Source organism: Nothoprocta perdicaria, unplaced genomic scaffold, assembly GCF_003342845.1.
Source record: "Nothoprocta perdicaria isolate Ctin4 unplaced genomic scaffold, notPer1 scaffold_76, whole genome shotgun sequence".
Taxonomy (NCBI): domain Eukaryota; kingdom Metazoa; phylum Chordata; class Aves; order Tinamiformes; family Tinamidae; genus Nothoprocta; species Nothoprocta perdicaria.
Window position 1 is genome coordinate 1,799,739 of NW_020456043.1, and position 26,322 is coordinate 1,826,060.

The 26,322-nt window shown below is 42.4% G+C and overlaps 1 protein-coding gene across 1 annotated transcript in view; it reads left to right on the forward strand.

Annotated features, from left to right (window-relative positions):
* NIN (ninein) overlaps positions 1–22,764 on the forward strand; it is a 44,309-nt gene extending 21,545 nt beyond the window's left edge. The window contains exons 16-29 of the mRNA XM_026051529.1: positions 1,097–1,623; positions 5,293–5,418; positions 6,075–6,144; positions 7,060–7,275; positions 7,655–7,768; positions 8,651–8,773; positions 9,294–9,407; positions 10,180–10,326; positions 11,368–11,538; positions 12,140–12,289; positions 12,832–12,930; positions 16,512–16,658; positions 21,450–21,563; positions 22,030–22,764. Of these exons, the coding sequence (XP_025907314.1) occupies positions 1,097–1,623; positions 5,293–5,418; positions 6,075–6,144; positions 7,060–7,275; positions 7,655–7,768; positions 8,651–8,773; positions 9,294–9,407; positions 10,180–10,326; positions 11,368–11,538; positions 12,140–12,289; positions 12,832–12,930; positions 16,512–16,658; positions 21,450–21,563; positions 22,030–22,239 (2,328 nt within the window). The 3' untranslated portion in view covers positions 22,240–22,764. The remainder of the gene's footprint in view (positions 1–1,096; positions 1,624–5,292; positions 5,419–6,074; positions 6,145–7,059; positions 7,276–7,654; positions 7,769–8,650; positions 8,774–9,293; positions 9,408–10,179; positions 10,327–11,367; positions 11,539–12,139; positions 12,290–12,831; positions 12,931–16,511; positions 16,659–21,449; positions 21,564–22,029) is intronic.
* Positions 22,765–26,322: the final 3,558 nt, after the last annotated feature.

Sequence of the window (26,322 nt, forward strand, 5' to 3'; positions counted from 1 at the left end):
GGATGCCCTTGGGAAAAGGGCCTTGAGTGGGATGCCCTTGGGAAAAGGGCCTTGCTTTGTGTTTTGGTGACCCTTGGGCAGCCTCCACCTTCCCCGCTCCTCTGCACGTGGGGCTGGGTGGATGTTGTGCTCTATCTACCAGCTAATGAAAGAGGAGCGAGTCTGGGAGATGCAGGGTTGTGTTTCCCATCCTGGAACCTGGAGCTCGCCATTAGTCACTTTGTTTGGAATGGCTGTGGGTTGGGAAAGCTGCCGGTGGGAGCTGGTGCTGGTAAATGCAGCGTTGGTGCGGTCTGGTGGTGGTGAAAAGTGATCTSTGCTGCATGAGGGTGGAGATGCTGTTGTGGCAACACCCGTCCTGGTGAAGGTGTGTGGTCGTTCCCTGTCTTCTGCGTGGGGATCTCTTGGCCCTTAGGTTGGTCTTGCCATGTGTGCCGAAATATCCAGCTGGAGGTGGATTGAAATGGACTTGTGAGGTCAGGGCAGCTCGGGGCACATGTGCTGGTTCTAAGCCCAGGTTTAGGGAGCAATGCCTGTGAAATCTGTCCCTGTGTCCCACTGCATCCAGCCCTGGAGGGCTGGTTTGCTTAGCATGGGGCCTCCAACCCACACTACTGTCAAGTCAAAAATTAGTGTTTCTAAGCAAATGGGAGCTACCTTTCCCAGTGGCCACAGGTGCKGCTAGAGAGGTGGCCAGGCTTGTTCTGTGCTGGTCAGCACCAGAAGCAGAGGCTCCTTTTGGGCTCTCCTCACTTCTGTCACATCAGTGCCCACCTCCGACAAGTCATGAAGCCAGTCAGGACTTAAACTGCTCCTGGCTTCTCTCTGCTTCGCATATTTCCTTAATGGGGAGGCAAGAATTTCACTGTCTTGTGTGCAAAAATCATTTTTACTCTAGTAAGAAGTTGAGCGTTCATGCACTTARCATTCTTTGCAGGGAAAACTGAGTGTAAGATGATGCTAACGTGTAAATCAAAATATTCTATAAAATATTAGAAAGATATGGAGAGAACATCCTGTAGAATAAATCATGTAGTATTCTGTAGAAAATCTTTATGTATTTTTGTAGAAAATGAATCGATTTCCCTTCTTGCAGGTGAGCCATTATGAAAAGCAACTAAATGAGACCAAAATCCACTGTGAAAAGGAGCAAGAAGACACGAGGAAGAAGTGCTCGGAAGAGATGCAGGTCATGGAAGAGCAAATAACTGGCCTGAAAAGCCAAATTGCAGAACTGCAGGGAGAAGCGGCAGCGCTCCGCAAACAGCAAGAGCAGCTTGGCTATGAGCATGACGATGAGAAAAACAGGTTGCAAATGAGCTTCGCTGAGGAAAAGGCCGCTCTGCAAGAAGTGCTCCGGCGGGAACACGAAGCGGACATTCGGGTGAAGCTGGAGGAGGTGACGGAGAGGTTTAGCCGAGAACGGGAAGAGCTGCTTCAAAACGGTGCCTGGGTGGAGGAGAAGATGAGGGTTTTGGTGCAGACGCTGCAGGAAGARAAGGGAGAGCTGGAACGTGGCTTCCAGGAGCAGCTGAGGAGGTTGAGGGAAATGCACGGCCGGGAGAAAGAGGAGCTGCAGCAGGAGCTGCTGAGGAGGCACCAGCGGGAGCTGCAGGAGGAGAGGTGAGTGCAGCGAGCTCTGCAGGCCCCCTTGCTCGCCGGGCTGGCCAGGGCAAAGCTAGTGCAGAAATGGCTCCACGTGCTGGACTCGAGGGCAGTAGCTGTGCAATGCCATTACCTGCTTGATCCCGGAACACCAGGCAGGTATCCAGAGGCTTTTTCCTTTTGAGCTTTCTCAAGCARATATTTATATTGATTTTTAACTCATCGGAGGTAGCAATACTGCCAGAGCATAAACAGCCATGACTGATTTGAGTTCTGCTCAGTATCCCTGTGCACCACAATCCTTTATCCCTAAAAAACATAATCCAAATGCTTTTCTTACCAAAGATGTAGATAGATGAAAGATGAGCACTTTTGACTAGAACATAGTGCCAAAGTAATTAGGATCCTTCAAGGAGGAGAACCTCTGCCTCCGTAAATCCCATTACCAATCTAGAAGGGCATGTCTTGTATAAGAAACTATTTCTAAGGGCACTTCAGAAGTTGCAATTGTTTCAAGGCAGTTAAACTTTGATTTTTTTTTTTGATGTTTCAACAGATTGTGTTAGATTTAATTTTGGCTCTCAGCAGAGCTATTTGACAGGTTTACAGTGAAAATGTAATTTCTCAGATTGTTTTCTTAAGTAGCTTAGACAGCCATTTGAATCTCTCTGCGAGAGAGCCTAGAGTTGAGTAATATTATTATGTTAACCACGTTTAGGAAAAAAATGGAAAGTGACTATAACAGAAGAGCATCTCATGCAGAAACTGAGTTTTCTGCCAACACACAAACACTTGCAAATAAATATGAAGAGACGATCCAAAATCTGGAGGGGCGCTACCAGCGGGAGCTGCATGAGCTTGCCGAGCAGCAGAGAGAAGAAAGATCCCAGTGGGAGTTTGAAAAGGATGAGATTTTCCAGGAGGTTGCTGAAACCCAAGAGCAACTGAAGGAGAGGCTGGCGAATGAGAAGGCTCTTAGTCTTGCTCTAAGCCAGGAGAAGGAGCTTTTGGAGAAACACCTGAAGGAGGAAGTGAACAAGCTGGTGTGTGAAAAGGAACAGCTTCAGAAGGAGCTGCAGGATCTGAGAAACGCTACTGAGAGGCAAGAGGTTGAGTTGAAGGATAAAATAGTGCAACTCCAAAGCGAGCACGAGAAAGAGCTGAAGGACAAGGATGAGTATGTGTGTGTGGTGGAGGAGGACAGGAGGCTGGTGAGCCAGGAGCTGGAGAGGCTCGACAGTGAACATAAGCAGGAGAAAGAAGAACTCAGCTCCAGACTTCTTGCTTTAGAGACCTTAAACAACGAGCTCCGTGTAAGGGCAGAAAGAGAGAAGGCAGAGATGAATTTGGAAATCTCAGATCTGCAAGAAAAAATACAGAAGTTGCAGTGGGAGGCCCTCAACTTTGCTATGCTGCAAAATCATTACAGAGTATTGGAAAACGAATATGCAAAAGCCAAAAGCCAGATCGCTTCTTTCTCTGCTGTGGAGCATCCCGGAGATGACGCCGCCGTCCTGAGGAGCCTGCAGAAAGTGCACGAGCAAGCCGTGAAGGAAAACGTGCGGATGGCCTCCGAGCTCCGCGGGCTGCGGCGGCGGCTGCGCAGGGCGGAGCGCGAGCCGGCGGGACGCGGCGCTTCCGACCACGGAGACACCTCCGAGTCGGAGCAGTCCCAGCCGCGGGACGCACCGGATTCCCTCGCGGAGGGGCTGTCCAGTGACACGGATGAGGGAGCGCACTCGGATGTCTGCCCCTTGGTGGAAGCTGATGTACAGGGAAGTACCATGGTCCATGGTACCATGGTCCTGGCCGCTGCTTGTAGCCACGACTCTGAGAAGATGCAGGAGCTGGTTTCTCTGGTGCCCCTGGCACAGAAGAAACTGAGGGATCTTGAAAGAAGCCTGTCAAGAGTTCCCCGACTAAAGCTGTTACCCCACGATAACAGGCAGAACAGGCATGTGGTGAACAACAGAATAGCCACCAAAAACAAAGGCTTTTTCCTGGATGCTTCTAAGCTGCAGACTGAGCTTGAAGAGGCTGAAGAACTAACTGGTGCTTCTCTGCAGCTGGAGCAGGTTTCTGCAGCGGCTAAGGAGAAGGGTGACCTGAAAAGCCTAATACCTCAGTTTTGGAAGAGGATTGAAGAGCTAGAAGAAAGATTAGCGGCGCAAGCCAAGCTTCTGTCTTTACAGGAAGAAACTCAGGTGGAAAACGAAGGGCTGAAATCTAAACTGAAAGAGTTGGTTGAAAAAAATAAAGCGCTAGAAGACAACTTGCAGAAGCTGAGGAGCCTTCGTTGCAAGCTGGAAGAAAGTAACCTGGAAATGATTGAACTTGGAGAGGGAGAACCACAGCTCAGGAAAGCTGGAAAACTGGAAGACATCCAATATGCACAGGGGAAAATAGAGGCGTCCGGTGAGAAGCTGAGAGTGCAATGCCAGCRTGGAAAGGCTGAAGAGCCCTTAGTGAGAGCTTTGCAAGACAAGCGTGGCCAACGCGATATCCCCCCGGAAGAGAGCTCCAGGGAGGGGAGAGAGCAGCAGGAGCTCCACGGGAAGCCGAAAGCCGCCGCTCCGGGCAGCGCCAAGGCCACGGAGCCGGGCCGCGGGGCCGAGGAGCGGAGCGCGGCGCGCGGCTTGCAGAGCACCTGCAGCGAGCTGCAGCACAAGGTGGATCTTCTGAGGTAACGTACGGCCAGGGGACAGTCCCTGGTAGTCCAGCTCGYCGCTCGCACCGCTTAGAGACTAACCTAGCCATCCCCATCACTTTAACTTCTACTGACCTCCGTGCAGCCGCTGCCTTAACGAGTTTAACGAGTAGTTTAACTTGGGGTAGAGGTCGGAGMCGTGGATTCTAACCGTTGGCAAGCRAGGATAAGGAGYGGGATACGTGCGGCTCGTCTGTGAACGTGATCAATGGGAACAACGGTAAAATTGCTCCAAAAAATGCTCCTGAAAGCAGCAGCTTCTTGAGTTGTGCTGGGAATAGTTGCCATTGCCATGTGTGGTCAGTGATAAACTGGACACCTAAATTTTGCATCACGTGTATGATCATAACACTTCCAGAGRGCTTTTAATCTTCCTACTAATATTGCCTCTTCCTTCTGTTCTCCTGTAGTGCTGAATGTTAACTTGGAATGTCGAAAGCGCTTCAGTTTTCTAAAGATTTAAGGCTAGAAAATGAGTATTTTTTTTTCCCAGTAGGAGGAGCACTTAGTGCTAGGGATGCGTTATAGTGTGTAATAGGGTAAATACCATTACAGCAAAAAGAGTGTAATAGATTATCTGTACTCTTAACTGCAGGGTTTCAGTAAATGCTTTTTAAAGTGGTTGGAAATGACTAATTTTTGTCCAACAATGGCTTCCTGTAAGGGTTTATTCTSAAGAATTACATCATGCCTAAATTATTTCTCTACGGTTGCCTTGGGGAAGACATTTACCAAGTCTCTTATTTTTTTTTTAATTAACTTTGTGCACCCTTTTTTGGGGGAAAGGCGGAAAGGCCGTTTTCCATGGCCTGAGATGCACTCTAAGTGAAATGCAAAATCCATATGCAATTGATGTCTAAAATTAGTTAGGAGTAGCTCTGTTTTTAGATCATCACAGGCAATTTGGCCTTTTTTGCAACTCTTCTCCCTGCGGGCCAAAACACAGCAATGATTTTTCAGTTGTCTCCTCTCTGCCACAGGTGCGAAGCTGAGAAGCTGCGAGAAGAGAATGCCCTGCTGAAAAACGAGGTCACTTTGTTAAATGAGGAAGGCAGCGCTTCCAACCTGAAACTGCGGGAGCTGAGCGGGTCACGAGAAGAGATGCGGTGAGAGCTGCGTGGGACACAAATTATGTGTGGGATTTGGGTTTCCATTGCCCTCACACAGGGTGGTTGCAGCCCTGCTCAAAGCTCTTGCTTGCTAGATGTCTCTCAGAACTTGGAGCAGAAGCATCTCCTGGTGTCATCAGAGATCCAGCCGTCTTCCAGGACGGTCTTTGGGGTTTCTTTGACTTGCYTTGGCTTGTTATGTCCATTCCTACATCTAAATCAGGGGCCTTGGCTTGTTCTGCCCATTCCTACATCGAAATTAGGGTCTTGGTTGATAGGAGGTCCAATGCCCACATTATCATATACGTGATATTGCAGCAACGTTGGACCCACTTGTGAGCAGAGTTAAGGTGATTCCTATGATCACATCAGCAAAGGCAGAGCTTGCTAGGCTTGTTTATCCTTGGAAAAGGCTGGACATGGGCTTAGCCCTCTAGTAAAATAAACATGAGTACTTCTAAAAAGTGAGTACCACCAAACCTATGCAAAACAGTGATGCTAAGCAAAAAAAATCGTCAAAATTAAAATTTCCAGAATGACCAGTTGTAGTGATGAGATGTCAAAAAGCAGCCCATTCTTGCTCTCTGTGTATATTAATAATGAGCTTTGGTAATTAGCTTTGCTAATGTTAGTGAGCTTTCCTTTTTTCTTAGGCAAAAAATAGAGGCGGTAAGAAAGGAGAAGGTGGCTGTGCAGAAGATGGTTGACAACCTGAAAAAGCAGGTATGGAGACTGAGTGTATAATGTTTGTAGCAGTCTTTATGACAAGATAAAGATTTTCATGCAGCAAAAGTGGCATAAAATTATCATAATTTGTTCARCCATCTTGGTCATAACTGTATGTTCCCAGTAACCGGTTTGGGTGGGTATGAGGCTTTCTGACCTGTTCTGAAGGTCAGTGCTACTGTAACCCTTGAGCTCACAGACCTGAGAGCATCTCCATAGTGAACTTGAAAAGCATGCTTAATGGAAATAGTAAAATCTTTCCTTTGTAATCTTTCTGGGCGATGTTCTGCAGTAGCCCATGGGAAATAGCCCATGTAACGCAGCCTCCTCTTACTTCCCAGTTAGCTGACCTGGGAATGCTGGCAGATCCTTTGCACCTCTCCAGATTTTACCGTCCTCCTTTTAGGGGAGTTTTGTGCTAGGCAAATAATAGCAGATTTAAGCTACTCTTATGCTCATATTTGCAATTTAGTAACACCTAGTGAGATGGCACTTGCTCAGAATAATCTACTGGTCTACCAGCATAAACTTGAAGCTAAACACAGCGCGGCAAAGGGGAGCAGRACATGAGTGTGCCATCTGACTGATATAACTGCTCTAACTGAGGCGAATCCTGAGAATCTGACAATTTGAGGCTGCCTTTATGCATCCAGGCTCCTGCTTTTAAGTGTGGTACAACTTGGTTTAAAAATGGGCCATGGAATAAGTGAAATAGGCAAGAAAAGCCATGGAGACTGTTGAGCATGCAGCTGTCATGTCCAATACTAACTATATTCCACTTCCTTGGCCAGATATCAAACCCTTGTGACCCACCAGCATATTTCTTCTTAATTATTTTAATTGAAATATTTAAAATCTGTAGAAGGACTTGGTGTGGAAGTGCTCGTAACTGACCCAGCTGTCTGAATCCAGGTAGTGGATCTGAAAACAAGGAACCAGCAGCTGGATTCAGAAAATACGGAGCTTAGCCAGAGGAATTCCAAAAGCCAGGCGGATGTGCAGGATCTAAATCAACAGCTGGCGAGGGTGCTCAAGCAAAAGGAAAGGGAAGCAGGAAAGCCTTCAGTGGAAGAATGGGAAAAGGAGAGATTGCTACTGAAAGAGGAACTGGAAAACTCTAAAATAAAGGTACAAAATAACACTGTTTCTAATGGTGTCAAAAAATTAATGTTTATGAATAGATGTCACTGGGATTAGCACTCTTTTCTCAAACTGTATATGGGTTTTCCAATCTGAAATTTTCCAAGTGCTAACTGCAAGTGTGGGTGCACCCAGGGATGGGAAGGGAAGACAGGCTATTTTCTGGGTGCAAAAGGAAGGGAAAAAGTATGCAGTCCTGTTTTGCAGGTGGATCTCTGCAATGCTAAATACTCCCACCCCTATGGTCCAGCATGTCTGTCCTGCTCAGTGTGGGACCATCCCAGCATTAGCTCATGTCTGAGGCTGGAGCTTGACCTGGTTAATCTCTGCTTGTCTCCAATCTGAGCCTTTTTTTTTTTTAATCCAGTCTTCAAATCTGGTGTCGTCTTTGGAGATGGAGCTGTCAAAAATGAAAGTCCAAGCTCATATGTTGGAGCAGGAAAACCACATCCTCAAGCAGGAGCTGGAGAAAGCAAAACAGGTACAGCTTATCTGGCTACATGCAGTTAAATACTGGATTTAGTCCCAGGACAGCCAGCAGGGCTTGGCTCTTAGCGTGCCCTGCTCTCTTGCCTGAATTTGGGTGGATTTTAAGGTTTTTGGAAGAAGGACGTGCTGCTCCCTTGCAGCATGTCCTTTAAAGGGGGCATTCCCGCTGCTCCCATCCATCTGGAGACACTGATGTCCCTTCACTTCTAAGGAGAACTTCATGGTGTGTTTGGGAGATGATATGAGCCTGGATCAGTAAGCYGTGAATATATGTTAATAATCATAGATAATACAAGGCTACAAATGAGTTTTAGCCCCCCTTATTAGGGCTCCACAAAGTCATTTTCTTTAGAGAAAAGCACTCATTTGATGTGCCCAGTGCTGAGGCTTGATAATGGCTTTAAGAAGCCAACGGCAGATGAGGCCCTTCAGTGGAGAGGGAATTGGGGCTCGTGTGTAATTAAAGACAGAAGATTGAGCCAAGGCAGCGCAGGAGGAGGCACAATGTGAAGCTGAAGGGCTGAGCATTAAATGGGAAGGGGGCCCATGGAGAAGGGAAGTGAGCAATGTGGGGGGAATTCTCCCTCCTCTCCCTTGGAAGTTGGTATCTGAAGCTGCCTCTGCATCAGAGGTTGAGTTGAGGGGTGACGTGAGCACCTGGAGAAGCTTTAGCCTTGGACCAGGATCATGTGGAGGATGTCCCGGAGGGGAATGTCTTGGATCATATGAATGGGGCATGAAAATGTCCCATGTTCCTACTTTTCACATGCTCTCCAGTGTCATGTTTGTCCCTGGGGACAGGAGAAAGCCTTTTATAACACACTTAAAATTCAGAAATGGCATGGAAATACAACGGAGGGTTTGTTCTCTACAGCTGCCCAGATGTTCTGATCTCGCCGACCTTCAAAATGAAGTTTCTAGTTTAATTACTAAAAACGAAAAGCTGCTGAAAGAAAAAGAAGCCCTGAGTGAGGAGTTGAACAGGTGCATTGACAAGGTAAGACAGGTCTGCRAAGTCACGTCCCTGGCTGCGTGCTCTTCAAGGAGCTACTTAATTCTACAAGCTGTTCAATGCATATACTACTATCTGTATCACTTAGCTGTAAAACTGCTTTTTTTCTTGCCTACACACCAGATAAATGCCTAATCTCCACCTTTTTTTCCCTAGATAATCTTAAAGAGGAAGCTTAAAAGCCAGAGCACAGCTTTACTATAATTTCATTAGGTATCAAATTCCAAGCAATGCAAAGGAACATAAGGCTGGATACAGATATTGTAGGAAGAAAAGCAAGACCGATCTCACATTTTTATTGTAACCCTTGTGTGCTRTAAATTCATAATTCTAAACTTGATAATGATTTCTAGCATTAATCCCGTTGTGTGGAAGCTGAGAAGAAAGGGGACTTGAGGATTCTCCCACTTTTCCTTTGCATAGCTGTGACTCCATCTAGCTTAATGCTCCAACTGAGTTAGAAAATCCTGGATAATTCTAGTTTACGAATGTAATTTTATTTCAGGTAGCTAAAGTAAGCTGCTTAGAAACCACAATTGCCAGCTTGAAGCAGGAGCAGAAGACCTGGGAACAACAGAGCCAGATGTTGAAAACACAGCTCGCAGTTTCACARGAAAAGGTAAAATAGTGAGTGCTTGATAGCTGTGGATCAAAAAYGTTATTTAGTGTTTAATCTCTTGGGGATTTTTTCCTAAAAGTAGCTCTTCTAATGTATGTAAAGGTGTCATGCAGCTAGTGGACATTTTCAGGGCTTTCAGAGGGATGCTCTTAAAGACMAAGAGAGCTTGTGAAGTGCCATGAGGGTTTTCTTTAGCTGAGGATAAGCTATATTTTGCATCTACACCAAGTYCCATTGTCTATCCATTCTTCTCCCTTATCCCTAGTAAACCACAAAGCTGCTGCTTCCTACTTTTTTAGGTGGTAGCTTGTTCCCTACCAGTCATAGAGGGAGGAGTGACCTTCTGCTTGGCTGTTTGGGGCTCCTTGGTGGCCATGGGCTGCTAAGAAAAATAAACATTCAAGATAATTCTGTTTCTCTTAAATTGACATTAAATAGCCAGGAGTAGGAGACTTATTTGTTGAACGCAGCCTTTCTGCCATAACAAAGACTGTGCAGCTGCTGATTTGGAAGAGGATTTCAGAGAATTATTCAGCATTTTTAGGAGTCTGGCAACAATTTTTTCATTCTTTTTTATCAGAGATCCTAAATATTTGTGTGATTTTATTTATATGTATACATACATAAAAATATAAAATATATATAATCTTGGCAGATAAACTCACTTAACTTATTTACCATTGAAGTAGTTGATGTAGAACCATTATTTTCCTTCGAGTTGCTTGCAAGGGATCTTGCACAGCAAATGCAGAGCTGTGTTCCTGTGTTACAGGCTCAGAGTCTAGATGAAACGCTGCAAAATGCCAACCTCCAAATGTCCCGCCTAAACGCCGACTTACGGGTGGCCCAACAGGACAAGGAGACCCTTCGGCAGGAAGCCGTGTCCTTGCACAAGCAACTGCAGAACGCCCAGGAAAAGGTAACTCGGACTTCTCAGGAGCCTGGCATGCTCAAGTGGCACTGGTTTTGGGTTGAGCTGCTTCAAAATTGGGCAAAATTGTGTGTCAGAGCTTACATGTTTGTTAAGGGCTGCTTTTCTGTAGCCTCTTGCTGTATTCGTAGTTTTTTCAGGTTCTCTTGGAAATACAAGTGATAAATAGTCTCATAGAGCTAAAAGGAGATGGCTACAAAAAAGTCCTATTTTAATCCTGTTTTCTGTATTTACTAATTGTCCATTTTTWAAAAAATTAGCTTGCAAGATTACATATAATATACAGATTTATGATAACTTATTCTTAAAAATCTGTCTCTGGATGTTAGGGTGGTCCATGATCAATCTTCTACACTTTAACTATYGCTTTCTCTACAAGTGTTTGTGCTTCTCCAAAATAAGCCTTTCCCCAACATATCTGAATTTACACTTTGTCTATAGATATTGGCCTGTAAACAGCCCAACAACCAAACTAGTGACCGACARGGAGATAAAAAGCACAGTATTGCAAGAGCTTTTATTTTTAATTGATGAGCGACTCTAACTGAAGGAGGTTGTAGACTGCAGGCTTTTGATTAGTATTATGAATTCAGATAGCAATTATGCTTGTTTGCCSTGTAATTAAGGAATATTTAATGTGCATGGGGAGAAGAAGCTATTTCAGAGATGTATAACAGGAACTAAATTATAGCTATTACTGAATAATACATAATATTGAGTTCTATTATTTAGTTGATGGGGCTCTGAAAGAGTGCAAATTGCTTTTTTATATTGAGCTGTGTGCACTCACATCAACCATTCTGGCATTTAGCTATTTTCTGTGTTTTTGGCTAAGGGAAACACTTTGGATTTGCACTGTGGTGAGTTAGTTGGGTCCCTTGCTGAAAAATGATACGTAGCTGGGAGGAAGATGGGACTCCTTTAACGTAGGAGTCTGGTTACTGGAAGCCTCTTAAGCCCCCTCTGAATAGATAAAAATGTCTGCTGCTTTTTTTTAAGGCCTAACCCTGCAATTCTGTCTGTCTTAAGAACCGGGTTCTTGCCCTGGCTGTGCCTTCCTCAGGGCTGCAGGGGAAGCTGCCCTGGGATCAACTGGAGCAGCTGATGGAACAGGAGCAGCAGCTGCTAAGGCAAGAGAACGAGAGGCTGCAGAGAGAAGTGCAGAGCTCTAAAGCAGATCTAACCCATTCCAGGGAGAAGGTAACTTGAACAAGCTACYGGCTTCCAACGAGAGGTCACTGCATGATGGACAAACCTTAAAAATTCATTTTTTTTGCAGTAAATGACACAGAAGCAATGGGGTTCATTAGCCTGGAGCAGAAATGTGTGTAGAAAGATGACATAACAAGAAAGCTTTCTGCTGCTTTTGCACTGTGTTTATTAGAGAGCAGGCACTCTGAGGACATTTCATCATGGCACTTGTAAAGAAAAACCTGGATGTAACTCATTGAACGTTCTGGTCTGGCTTTTGGTTAGCGCTTTTTAAAAGTTTCTTAATGTTCCTAGCATTCTCAGGCTCTTTTTTTTTTTTTTTTTTGCCTCCCAGTTTTAGGCAAATTATGGGGAGGAGAAAAGCGAAGAATAACACAGTGCTGAAAGCTAAAGGTCAAAAAAAAAAACTAGAAACTATTACAAATAGCAAGCTRGTACTTGATATTTTAGATGAATTAGATGCAGTTTGATTTGTAGTCACTGCCAGGACTGTCACTTTTAATTTAGTGAGGTTTCCAACACTGCCCACTGTGAAACTGTATCTCAATGGGCTTTTGACTTTTTTTTTCCCCATCTCTGGTCTCTCTAGGTCCGGCAGCTGGAGTCTACCGTCCTTTCTCTGAAGCACCAGAAGCATCAAAGCCAGTCGGGCATCGTCAAAGCCATAGAGCAGGAGAAACTAAGTTTGAAGAGGGAATGCGAGCAGCTGCAGAAGGAGCTGTCCTCTGCAAACAGGAAGGTTAGTTTGGGGTGGTGGATCTGTGACCAGGGCCTCAGTGCAGCACTCGCMGCTAATAGGGCAATTTTCTCCTTTTCCTCAGTCTTGTGCGATGTCTCTTATTGCAAATCCCTGTCTCACGCAGGCTGCAGTCTTTTATTTTGCACCTCTTAGAGCATGTTACTATAGGGCTGCACTCTGCAATATGCTCCAGGAGTTCCTGTCAGTGCAAACAATTCAGGAGCAGAACGTGGGGCCCATAAACAAAATGCAGCCTCTTCCCAAGTGCTCTGCAATGCACAGCTCCCATATGGTTCCCATATGCTCCGTTCTCACGTTCAGAATCGGTTGCCCTGCCTGGTCTGACGCTTGTGCCAAGCACAGTCTGCATTTAGTCTTGGATGTTGCGTTTGGCAAAAGCATGTTGCACTTGTCCAAATGCTGGCTTATGGCTTGTGATCATGTGTTGTCCTGATTTGCTGTGATTCCTGACTCGTGTACTGAGTAAAACGGGCAAGGGGAGAAGCTGTCACCTCTCTAAGGAAAGTTCATGGCTCTCATAGATCAGTCAGATGAATTCTCTTGAACGCGAACTGGAAAGCAGCTCCGAAAACGAAGGACTGAGAAAAAAGCAGGTCAAGCTGGATGATCAGTTAATGGAGGTACTTTCCAAACATACTATATGGGAACTATATGATGGGGAGATCTTGATGAATGTATGAATCTTTATATTTTTTTGGAATGTGTAGAAACGTAAGAAAAGATAGACAAATTAATCTATTCTAACATCATCTAATCTCATCACCTTTAACAATCAAGATGTAGTATGACAAAGATGCTTCCATGAAGCACACGGTGGTTTATCATTTAAGGATTTAACTTACCATTTAAGGATTTATATTTAGAAATCAGATAGTAAGGAAATTTACTTTGGTGTAGAAATTCTTACTATGCAAATGGTTTGGTGAGTTTAAACCTTTCTTTCCTAGAGCGTGGTAGAATAACACATTGGGCAACTTACTGTTAGTCCAAAGGCATGAATGGAATTTAATTGAGATTCTTCCCAAGAAACCAGCCTTAAATGGATGCTTGCTTTTTATTACTAGAGTCAAATCACGCTGGATGCTAAATTACTGTGTCTTTCTCAGGTACCCTTGTCTACAGAATATAGGTATGCTTAAAGATAGTCTTAAGGTCAGGACAGAACTCTGAGTTGTCTCAGCAAAATTGCTCAAACTTGGTACCTTGAATTTGATTCAAAGGACAAACCAAAATCTTGATTTGTTCCATAAATGAAAATGTTTCAGATGAACAGCACTTCTTTTAGAAGAAGACTTCACTATTTTCATCAAGTAAGAATGAGCATTATGTTTATGCTAAACATAACATTAGTGCTAAACACTAATTATGCAATTAGAAGTGAAATTTTATTAGAAGAGACTGACAAGATATTGAAAATATTGCCTATATCTGCCCTGTGTCTTTGTGCTTAACTGTCTCAGTTAAGCTGCRGGGAAGTTCCAAAGCGTTAAACCTGCTCCTATAAGCACCAAGCATGGAAATGCATTTTCTCCTGAAATTCGTGTTTCACAACATGCGAGATCTTTGTTGCTCACGATGACCTTTTCCCAGCAGGTGTGTGTGGCACTCGGTTAGGACTTCCTAACTTCTCTCTTTTTGTGCCTGTTCTCCTTTTGTTCGTGGCTAACCTGTCTAGAACTCAGTGGTTGGAACTAGCAGAGAAGGGTGCAGTTCTCTCTCTGAAATAGTGTGCGAAGGTAGAGCAATCGTTTTTCAATGTCTCACCACAAGCATGGAGAAAATACATTTATTTCTTTTGGAGTGCATTTTTTATTTTATTATTCCATGCATCCTTTAAGTAAAGGAGCCACTATTCATTTTAATCTAATGTCCATTCTTTGGCAGCTGCACTAACATCTCTTCTGGAGCTCATATATTAGGAGATGGATCCTGTAGTATGCCAAGAAGCTGCATGTTCTTGAGGCCTTGTTATGGAAATGAAAAAACAATAAAAATTTTATTGTTTTTAAAATTTTAAAATTTAAAATTTTATTGTTTTTAAATAAAAAAAATAAAAATAGCGAACTATAAGAAAATGAAAAGTGGCTCCAACCCCTTCTAACCCATTGACTGTGAGACTTGAAGTTTTCATACTTACCTCTGATATCCTGCATGCTTTTCACCGGACTGCCAAAAGTTTCCTTAATATTAGCTGATGTGTGATGAGAGTCAATGTCATCCCCGCTAGCTTAGCGAGTTCATTACTGTTTTTCTCCTACAGATGAGCATGGCAACATTACGTTTTCCCTTAGCTATRCAGTTGGTATTAAGATGCTGTTAACAGTGACTGTCTCTTCAGTTCTTTCACTTTAYTAATGTATTTCATGATATTATAAGAAACCCTAGATAAATTCAACGTTGCTTCTGATCACCTTTTAGAGGATCTATTATTATACTGACAAAAGTTGATATAACACTCTTTTGATAGACTTTTCAATCACACTTTTTTGTTTTTAAAATACATGTTGCGTGTACCTGGGCCATCAGGAATGGATCCACTGAGGCCATAACATCAGCCACAGGCTGATGCTCTTGTCACCCTGACAGAGATGGGCTKTTAGGGCCTTACAACCACTTCCATTCTGAATGTCCTCAATAACTAAAGCACAATTGCTAGTTAAGGCCATAATGATAAGGTGTTTGAAAGAAAGTAAAATGACTAGCATAATCTCAGATAGCTTTTCCTACAGGAACAGCCTAAAGGTGGTGAGATTTCAGGCGAGAATTTTATGATATGGTTAACTGTTTTTTTACAGGAAAAAGTATTATCTGCACATTCTAGATGCCAATTGGCATATATGAAAAAACACTTTAGGAGGGTAGCGTTATAACCCGTTATAGTTGCAAACTAGGCTTTCCTGGATCTTTTCACATCAGTTTACAAAATGCTAAATAGCCCCATCAAACAAAACCCCGTTTTTAGCTCTCAGTGCAGCCCAACAGGGCATCTACCCCTGTGGGAGCCCATCAAACACTGGGTGCTCGTGGTTGGATCATCACCAGAAGAAGGTGACACCAGGTTCTTTTCTAGTCCCCTTCATGCAGCAGCTGAGATCATTGCCGGGGAGCAGGAGCATTAAGCCAGGGCTAACTGAGCCTCTGGGGACAAGTCTKCTCTGCGGTGGCAGCTTTGTTGCTTTGCTGTAAAAAGGACACCCRGGAACGTGATCCTCTTGTCCTTCCGCCCAGGAGTCCTGGCTTTACTCTCATAGAAGCTCCTTAGTTAGTATAGCTTGTGTTGCAGGGGACAAGCAGTATGTGCTTTGGCATGGGAACTTCTATATAGACCTGCAGATTTCATTAGACAAGCATTTTTTTTTTAAAGAAAGCAGAACTTAAATTTGGAACCATCTGCTTCAGCCTCCTAAATGCATCCAGATCCCAAAGGACCCTCCAGGCATCTACTCCTAGCTGTGTAGCACTGATGGGCATAAGGGGTCAAGGCTTGCGRCCAAGCTCTGCTTGTGGCATGACTAAAAATAATAATCACAGAATGCTCAAGGTTGGAAGGGACATCTAGAGATCATCTAGTCCAACCTTTCTGCTCAGCAGGGACACCTAGAGCCACCTAATAAAGTGGCATATGTCAATTTCTGCTGTTAACTGATAGATATGAGGCTGTATAAAGATAGATACGAAATTCTAAATACTGAATTCTGAACAGAATAACATCAAGTTACTAAAATCGCCATAACTGAAAACTTGTTTTGCTTTTAGCAATGTGTTTTCCCACCCTAGATGAAAGACTAGAAAAAAACGGCGCTTTTACACAGTTTGCTCAACCCACCTCGCACTAGCACTTTGGTTTGTAACTGGCCACTATATTTACAACAGCTCCAAAGATAAAGATTAAGATTAAAAAGCAATGCTTTTTAATCATAGCCAATCATAGGTCTGATCAACTTTTTGGAGGATTCATTCAATTGAGTGAGTTAGAGCTGAAAACTCAGCTTCCTTTAGACTTAAGCTGCACGTAAAGATAAGTCTTTATCACTGGGAAGAGAGGAGTTGTATTTAAGTTCTGTGCTCAAGCCTGTGTCTTCCGAGCCAGTGCTGCAGGCTGAGCTGGTACCAGCTAAATCCCGGATGCCAAGGCCAGGCTCTGGGGGGTGCTCAGGCCGACGGGCGCCGCCGCTGAGCCCGGGTTTCTCTCGTGGCGCAGATGGTGCAGGCGGGCGCCGGCGCGACGCGTAGCCCGGTCCCGCGCGGGCGGCAGCTCCTGCAGCGGCAGCTCCTGCAAGCCGAGAGGAGGGCTCAGCGCCTCCAGGACCAGCTCCAAAACGGGCCCTCCGACTCCAGCACGCCACAGGTAAAGCTCCCGTCACTCGGCAGGGTACGCTTGGAAAAGAGCGTTTGGGAATGCCTTTTTTTGGGTTTGTTTTTGGTTTTGGTTTTTTTGTTTTGTTTTTTTTTTTTTGTTTTTGTCTTCTGAGATCCTTTCTCTGTTTATGCCACTTCAGAAACTAAAATTCTTTGCATCAAAGAAAGATGTGCACAAAACAAACCTTTGCTGTTTAGCTGGAGCCTTAGCCTAATCTGCATTCCTCTTCATTTTCTTCATGTTAAAYGCTCCTATCCACACTTAACTGGCCCTTCTCCTTCTGATCTCTGTGCAGTAACTCTTTAAAGCTTTTTTCCTTTACCTAATGTCCATGTCTGAAAATATTTAGCTTTTAAAAACACAAGTATTGCACAAGCACACATGCCTGAGACACAAAGTATAAATTCCATCGCATGGATTTCTGTTATATCAGATATAGTAAAGAATAATACAACCAACTGATCCATTTTATAAGGACGGCCTGTCTCCATTATTTGGTCATGGTAGGACTTTGTTTGGAGAACAATATTATACAAAAATTTCAACATTGACTTTTTCTGAGGGGGGGGAAAGAACATCTAATTCCAAGAAAAATGCAGATGCGCCACATATTGGGCTTAGTGGCTTGCAGTATTTTATTTTTTTCCTAATGGGAGATTTTAAAACACATTATTTCAGAGTCCAAGTCTTTGAAGGTTAAAAATCTCTGGATGTGCCAATAGGTATTTTTAAAAAAGGATATTACGGAGAGACTATATAGTGATATTTTCTGAAGTGTTTAAAACTTGGAGTAAGTTGATTTTATGCCTTGATATCAAAACAGTTCCCCCCAAAAGATAGCAAATAAAGGGTTAATCACAATAAATGCAAGGGTCTCCCTCTCAGCTGAGTCCTGATCAAAGTGCTTTCTCACTGGCTAATGTCCTTGGTCACTTGCAATGAAAAGTGAAGCGTGTGGTTTAATTTGGAAATCAATAAGAGCAAGATTGCAGCGATAGCATCTGCAGCTGAGTGTGCTGTGCACTGCATTAGGAGCAATGACTGAGCAATTTTGCCTTTGAAAACCCAAGAATCAATTTACAAAACAGGCACATCCTGGAAGTGTTGTTCTGAAGATACAATTTATGCACCTCATGTCAAAAACAAATAAAAGCTTTTATCTTGGAAAGGTTTGATTTGAAAATCCTTCTAGAGTCTTTGCAAATATTTGCTGTCAATGCACTTAAACCTTTGAACTTTGAGCAAAATCGATATTAAAAAGAAAGTAAATGGATATTAACAAGATTCTAGTTAACATCTGCTACAGCTGTTCTCGTGGGCTTTCTAAATAACTGTCTACAATCCCTGTTACATATATATATATATTTATATTTATATAATATTATCACTCTAAACAAGGCCAAACTTGTCAGTGCTTTTAGTTGGGTACAAACAAAAACGCTTCTGTCAGCACATCTCGCTTTAATTGTCATTATTGTTGCTTTTATCAAGTCGTCTTAATTCTAGGATTAACACTTAGTTGAGCTTATGTCCATTTTAATATCCCGTTTAGCTTCTTGAATAATTGCATCCTAATCCCTCCTCTTCACCTTTCCACCAGTGAGTACCACGGGAGGGTATCCCTGCTTTCCGTGTCAGTTGAACCACCTAGTTTTGCTGCTGCTGCTTTGTACTTTGCAGCGCTTTTGGCTCCCTTCTGTGTAATGAGGTATCCAAAGTTATCCCCTTCCTCTCTGGAAATATTTTGTGTTCCTCGTGCCTGGCATTTTTCATTGCTTCTCGGTCACAGCTTTGGTCTCTTCTCATGCATTTTCCAGTCATCCCTGAGCAGTCACCCTGCAGGGTTACTGGTCTGTCCTAAGTTCAGGTTTCACTACATTAAAACTCTTGACCCTTTTCTGTTATTTTAATGTCTGGACTCTTCAAATCCTGGATATTTCTTTCTGTTTTCTTATCTTAAGATACTTTCCAACCATACAGTATCTATCATTGCCTTGTTTTCTTGTTCCTTACTCAGTAACTAGACTCGAAACCTGTCACCCCATTTTGCTTTATGTGCTACCTATTAGACCCTTTGAAAACAGATATATTTTGTATTYGCAGCACTTGGAATTGCTAGTCTCCTTATTTAATTCAAATAATACTTCGAATTAAAAGTAGTGGCCCCTCTGGCCAACAGTCCTTTCACCTGCCCTTAAACAAAAAGACTTGTACGCTCATTTAAAATAGAAATGCAAGTGAGGTGGGTTTTTCCTTGTTCATGGGAGGTAGATTAGGCTTTCATAAACGCCATTCAACAAGTTAAAGTTCTTATGTAGTRCTAGATATATTTATGAGAGGAAATTAACAGCTTTGCTAACTGCAAGTACTAATCTTCTAAAGTTACCTGGCCTTAATTAAATACCCCAAGGTGCTGACGAGCCCTCCGAAGAGTCCTTGYATCTAGAAAAGGCATTTGGAGCCTCTCCTCTGCTGCACGTTAGTGCCAGCACTAATATTTAGACAAACACAACCCGTGATGCCCCCCGCATGCTTTTTCACGTGTGTTTCTGCTCGTCTCGCTTCGCTTGCTTAGCTCGTGCTTGCGCTTTGCGTTACCAAAGTGTGCGTTAATTTATGGTTTTCATTAAAATCTCGATATCAGGGTGAATGTCCCCCTTCTTTCCCCAGGCTTTGCTCCCGGAGCAGCGAGCAGTGCATGCCGATGCCTGCAGGAGGATCGGGCACCCCTGACGGCGTGGCTGCCCGCGAGCGCGCCCCTGCCCCTCACCGGCACGCACCGGCTGGCATCATGAGCTGAGAAACCTGGCCAGCCAATTACCCCGTGCATTTTTTCCTATTTCCAGTGTTATTTCCTATTTATTTGTCCGGAAGCTCCTTTGTGAAAGCTCACGCCTGTCCTTTTTAATTTGCTGCGAAGCGTTTTTATTTATGTTATTTAAAAAGTGGATTTGTTCAATGTGGAGAGAGAAACTATTTTTTTTCCTCAAATGGTACTAATTTTATAAGAGATTTGAAGAAAAGCTGGGGGTATTTATACTGCCTTTTTTGTATGAGATGTATAAACTTTTTAAAAGGGAAAGATGACACTTTTGATGTAAATGAAAAATAAAATTTTTTTAAACAATCTCTCTTGTCTGACTAGTATTAATAGTATTAACAGCTAGATGATCTGAAACTTGTGTTTTTGTTACTGGAAGTTGGCACATCAGGATTTTTTGGACAGACAGCTGCTTTTCAGCAAGATTTGGGCCTGTGTATTTGAGAACAGAATTTTCACAGGACATAGACGTGTCCTATTGCTGTGCCTACAAAGTAACCATGGGAGGGCCTGAAAAGGGGGAAGTTAATCAGTTTCTCCAATGACACTCCTTCAATCCCTTGGTGCTTTTTCCCTTTTGTCTTAAATTACTGTGCTAAGCTATTTTTTAAATATTTTAAGAGGTCAGCGAAACACAGCCTCTCATTTTTCTCATTGAGAGCAATAAGCCTTGTCAGTCCTCTGCTTACAAAGATATTTTAGTTCATGTTTAGTTCACTAAATATCTTACAAAGATATTTAGTTCATGTTATTCATGATCTAATAGCTTAATGCTCGAGTTGGTTTCTTTTAATAAACATGAAATAAAAAGGTTAGCTAATTTAAAAATGATTTAACAGCAAAAGAGGAATTGCAAATCTTGACACTACCCATTCTTGAAGTTTCCACTCACCTACTGGGAGCCCCTGCAACCAAATGAAACATATTTGGCCAGGATTTCAAATTCCAGACAAGTTACAGAAGATAACTGAGAATAACTTGGCTGAAGTACTGCAAGTTCTACTTAGAGAAATACAGTACTAATCTGCTAAAACATCCTGTCCAATTCTGCAAAACTGCTTTCTGTGTGGCTCAATTACCTTTTAAAAAATTCTTTACGAGCTCTGAGAACATATAACCCTGTACATGCAGTTGCTGGTGCCCTGTTAAATGAAATGGTGAATAAGTCTCAGGCTTTTTCTACAGTGGTTTAGATAGAAACAAAACAAGCAGGAGACTGATTTGTTGTATTTATCACCCTCCACAGAAATAAAGGGTTTTTTTGTGTGTGGGCTGCTTGAGAGGGGCAGTGCCTTATCAGGGTTACACTTTTTAAGTGATTTCCTAGAATTAGGGTAAAAAGACAGCATTGARATATCGAAAGAACCCCTTTGCTTACACTCRTGCTCTGGTGTTCCCCCCTGCAAASAAGCTTCCTTCTAKGCATTTGTTGGCATTTCCAATTATTTAGGAAGACATCACTGGGTGGTATAAAAGGCACACTCGTGCCCCAGTTACTATTTGATATGGAGGAGTTATCCTGTCAAACCAACCTGCCTTTAGGGCTTTCCCTTAATTATTTTACTAAAGTGATTAAGCTCTCAATTAGTACTTTGTTTCCCAAATGCAATTGAGTGGCAGCAATACGTGATAGCCAGCAAAGGAAACGATCTAGATCTGATTATTGCAGTCCAAACAGAATTTAATTCTGTGTTGCCTTGTCTTTGATCTGGTAATCTAAAGGATAASTTAGATTTTGAAAACTGTTTTAATGTCCTTTACATGTTGCTCTAATGCTTTGCTTGCATGAGCTGTGTGCTGGCTTAGTCCCCTCTTTAAACCAGACCCAAATGTGGAGTGACAGCTCTTCTCTAAAGCATGAACTGAAAAGACTGGTACATGTAAACTGGCTTTTTTATTATTATTATTTTGTTTTTATTTTTTTCTTAACTGGTTCTCACACAAATGTTTCTTTCTAGGGAGGTCATGAGCAGCTTCTAAAGATGATGGAAGAGCGTATGATGGATGTGGAACAGAAACTCAGGCTTGTGAAGAGGCTTCTCCAAGATAAAGTAAATCAGCTGAAAGAACAAGTAAGCAGCAGCCTTGCTCTCTTCCCTAAATTCTGCCTGTAACCTCTGTAAATGACTAAACCAGTCAAAGCCACTAAGTTTTGCCTTGAGTAAATGGTGTTTTCCTTTTGCTTTCRGTGTTTTAGAGCTAAAACGCAGCGTATGTACCCCCACATTTTTAAAAATCCCAACTTGAGAACCGGTTCTGCTGCTTAGTTTCTAAAATTTCTGCTTGTTTGCCATGCTGGTATCCTTAAAGACAGGAAGAAAACGTTAAATTTGGGCCAGCTATCTTCATTGGAAAGAGTTATACTTAGATTAGGAAGGAGAGGGAACGATTCCTACAGATTATTGACAGGATTAATCCATGAGCGTTTCCCACCACTGCCTCCCTTGCAGTGTTTGTTAAACAGCCACCTGCTTTTCCAGGAACTATTTATTTTGTTTGTTTTTGTCTCCAAGTCATTATGTTTTACTCGCACTTTAGCTTTCCAAGAACACTAAAGCAGATGCAATGGTCAAGGATCTCTACGTGGAGAAYGCCCAGCTGCTGAAGGCGCTGGAGGTGACAGAGCAGCGGCAGAAAACGGCGGAAAAGAAAAACTATTTATTAGAAGAAAAGATTGCCAACCTCAATAAAATAGTAAAGAACCTGGCTTCCCCCTCCTTCAGTCCGGCCTCTGAGTTGAGGCCGTAGCCGTGAGTACACTGCAAGCCCCCAAGCACTTTACTGAAATGTTAATATTTCAGCTCTTCACTGTTTTGCCTTTTTTTACTGCTGGATTTTAGTTAACAGATGCCTCCGAGGAGAGGACAGAGCTAAACTCCAAGCAGGTCACTGCCAACTTCTGTCTATTCCCAAACTGTTCTTCTAAATTTCGCCTAAACCTAGATGTGCAAAATGGCAGATTAATTTATTCTGGTGTTAATACTTTGAAAATGTTTTGAAATATGATTTTACTGTGCTGAATTGGTTATTCCAATATAGATTGAAATTAGGCTCTAAAGCTTTGAAGTTAATGAATGCAATGTTTAAAAATATTTTTGGACATCTAGAGTACTTTGTGGTTCAAACCTACTGATATTGGTGGATTAATTTGAGCACTGTCAGTGTAATTGTTTTTGAAAGCCAGAGTTCCTGGATGTCCCTGTCCTGCAAACTGTTATTTATCTGAAGCAACATGCTCTGAGTTATGYATTAAGCATCTACATTTCTGCAGAGTTTAGGGGAAAAAAAAAAAAAAGAGTTTTTTTAGAAATATGTAAATAGACTAGTGCCTCCAACCAAACATAGCAGCATTTCTTCTGAAGAAATTACCTAGCTGGCAAATGAGATTACCGGGCATTTTTATTTTTGTTTTTTTTAACTGCACTGCCAGGCAACTTATACTGCAGAGGCCTTAAATTTTCTGCATGTGGAAATAAGTTATCCTAAGCAATGGGAGAATCGCCGAACAGAAGCAGAGAGATGTGTCTAAATTCTCTAAAGCGGTGGATTATGTTTATAAAGAGTTCCCAGGAGAGGAGAGACCTGCGTGATGGGCTCGGTGGACCCTGTCGTGGGGATTCCTAGAGAAGGTCCTTTGCTCTTCAAGCCCTGCTGTGTCTGACCYGGGTGAGAATTTGGACGTGCCTGTGGTTTCCAGATGTTAGTCTGTATTAGATGCTCATCTACGCTTGTAATTAATTGTGAGGAAACATATTCAAGGTGAATGTGAAAAACTCAGGGAGTAGCAACTAGTTATCTGATGTAACTAAACTAGTTTCCTGCACTTGTTATGAACATGGATGTCAATGGATGAAAATGATCATGTATCGGGAAGAGAAACCAAATTTATTTGGTTGAGTATTACCTGAGCATGCTCCTAGATGAACGTGCACTAATGGTGCAGGCAGGATGGCCAAAGAACATGGTTTGTAATGGGTGATATTGCCCATGGGAGCAATTTCTGAGGCTAGGGAATGCAGGTTTTCTGGGAACATGCTCAAGATTTGAGATAGGTCTGAGGGAGAAATAGCAGAAAGAGAGCTCGCCTGCTTGTATAAACCATGGCTGCAGCCTAAACAAAGATGCTATYGCTCCCTCTGCTCTCAGGGCAGTAATAAGACATATTAGCTGTAAATACAACTGGAGAAAGGGGCCACAGGGGCACTACTTGAAACTGGCCTTCTTGATGTGCTGCATAAGGAGCGTATGCAGAGAAAGAGGGTGAAAGGCTCTGTGTCTGGGACTGTGGGTGCAGAGGGGCAATGAGGGCAGCGTTTGTGAGGAGCCGGTTGCCCCCCTGGAATTGGAGACTACCCACGGGAAACGGGGCTTTTGGTCCCCCCGGCACGCAGCTCTAAAGCCCACCTGCTAATTAGAGGCTTGAGGGAGCAAGCTGTACATCTAGGGTTCGACCTTCGTCTTCCTTCCCTCCTCCTCCTCCTTCAGACGCAGTCTAAGACCTATTAAAAGAAGAATGGGATGGTTTCAGAGTGGAATGGTTTCAGAGTTGTTTTTTTTCTTTCCTTGCAGCTGCATGCAAGAATGGATCATAAAGATGCAGGTGAAAAGTGTAATCATAAAGAATCCCCCTATTTTTGTTGTCGTTGAAAGGTCACTTTGAGTATACGGGAGTATATTTACATTAAGCAAATCTTAAAAAAAAAAAAAAAAAAAAGATTTATCAAAACAATAATGGAAAATTACCTTGGCAGAACACAATCTCTATACGCTGTATCACAACCATGTTATTCTAAATATCTGTAATGACTATTTTTCTGAGTAATCTCAATTTCAAACATTTGCATATCCCTTTTTTTTTCCTCCACAGTCTGCAAAAGTTTTTATTACAAATTCAAAGTAGCATTGAGATAAACTGCAGCTTTTTTTTTCATGTTTTAATGTAAGCAGGAAGATCTTGTTTCTTATAGTGACCAATAAGTTTTACCAATTACAGAACGGCTCTGTGGGKGGTATCCAGACTGCACATTAGCAATAGGAAGCACACACCCTGAAAGCCTATGCTGAGAAAATTAGTGATGCTGACGAGTATTAATACTCTTAAAGACCATTTCACGTCTTGATCTAGGTTTACTTGCAATACTCAACATGGGACCGAATTGCAAATTGAACAGAGGGAGCGAGTATTTTCTTAAACTACTGTGGAATTACTTTGAAACAACTCTTTATAAAGACTAGACTACTCACGTAATGTTTTTAGTTTTAAGCTTTAGTTTTTAAACAAACATATATTTCTAARATACGGTGCCAAAAAGGGAGTCCTGATAAGAGGTTAACAGCGGAACACTAAGGAGAAACAGAGAAAAGGGAACTTGACTTCTCCCTTTCTCATTCTGTTCTATCTTACCCTACTTTTCTTTCACTTCGCTTTAAAAAATTCAACTGATCATGGAAGAGAACAGGAGGAGAAGGACAGAGGAGAATAAACGTGTTTGGTAAATGTGTTTTAGACCAAACTCCACTTTCAGTAGAGTATTTCTGTGAATGAATTCTCAAAAGTGCCTTTTGTAATTATGTGAGATAGAGTTTTTGTGTACTGTATTTTCTGTTGCTACAGAGCAATTCAGGACAATCCTTTCCAAAATAGGGTGAACTCAGAGACTCGTGCTGCTTACARACCAGTGTTATGTTGTATATAGGTTGAGTATGTCAGCTCAGCAGTTAAGCAGCTAGTGTTATAAAGTCCAAGAGAGTGAAAACAAATATACAAACACATAAACCCTTAAGCATTTGTGATGATTCATGCATGCGTGTCTCCTATGCAATAAATGCATTTTAACAATACCAAAGTATTTAACAGTATCATAATAGGCAGTTAAAAATATATATATATTGAATTCCTGAGCCTTGTTCACACAATAGGACTGGCCAATTAAGGTATTAACTGCTGTACTACTAAAAGGTGTTTTAAGTGTTTTTAACTGTTCCTTTATGAATCACTGTGAAAATAGAGGCTCAGGGGTGTTCGGCATGGGGAATTTTGAGCGAGGAGGTGGAGGAGGCCGGGCAGTGTGTGCCCAAGTCAAACTTAGGTGTTAAATCTACACAGCTCGAGCAGTACCTGTCCATCRAGGATGGTTTAAAAGTACACATTGCCATGCGTTTACCCAATATTAAACAAAATTACTTCTWTTCTGATGTAAAAAGGGACTTGTTTTTAGCTGTTTGGAGATTGTGAGGTGCAGAAGGGGAACCTTTGCCTGTCACAGATCAGTAAAAGCCTTTATTTAGCTTTCGGCAAATAACATCTCCTTTGTAACTGTGCTGTGCTGTCTCCCGCGTCCTGTTAAGTCTCCTGTTTTCCCTGTCCATGCTGTCATTAGTGACAAATGACTTCTGTATAAAGAAAAAAATGTGTTTTTTTTCTACCGAGTTTGTTTTGTTTCAGTGTAATATATTGTCCTTATGACATCAGGTAAAGCCCAAAAGTGAACCAACTTGTACATTATTTATAAAGAATGTAAAAAAAAATAAAATTCTGTAAGCTTGTTTTTTTTATTTGTCCAACTTGAAAATATTCCATTATCTACCAGTGGAAAATGTATTTTTTTTCAACAGCTTATCTGAAAACTCAGAAATATACGAGCAAGAAAGAGAGAGGACAGCTTGCCAACCTCTATAAAATCAAGTACTAAAAAGCTAATGGGCTAGTGAACTTAWATTTTTAAGACGTGCTTGCTGTCAATACCCATTCTTTGACATGGAGGGGAAACTGAGCRCTTCCCTTCTTACTGCTTTGACATAAATGATCAAAGCAAAAAGATAAACGTTATG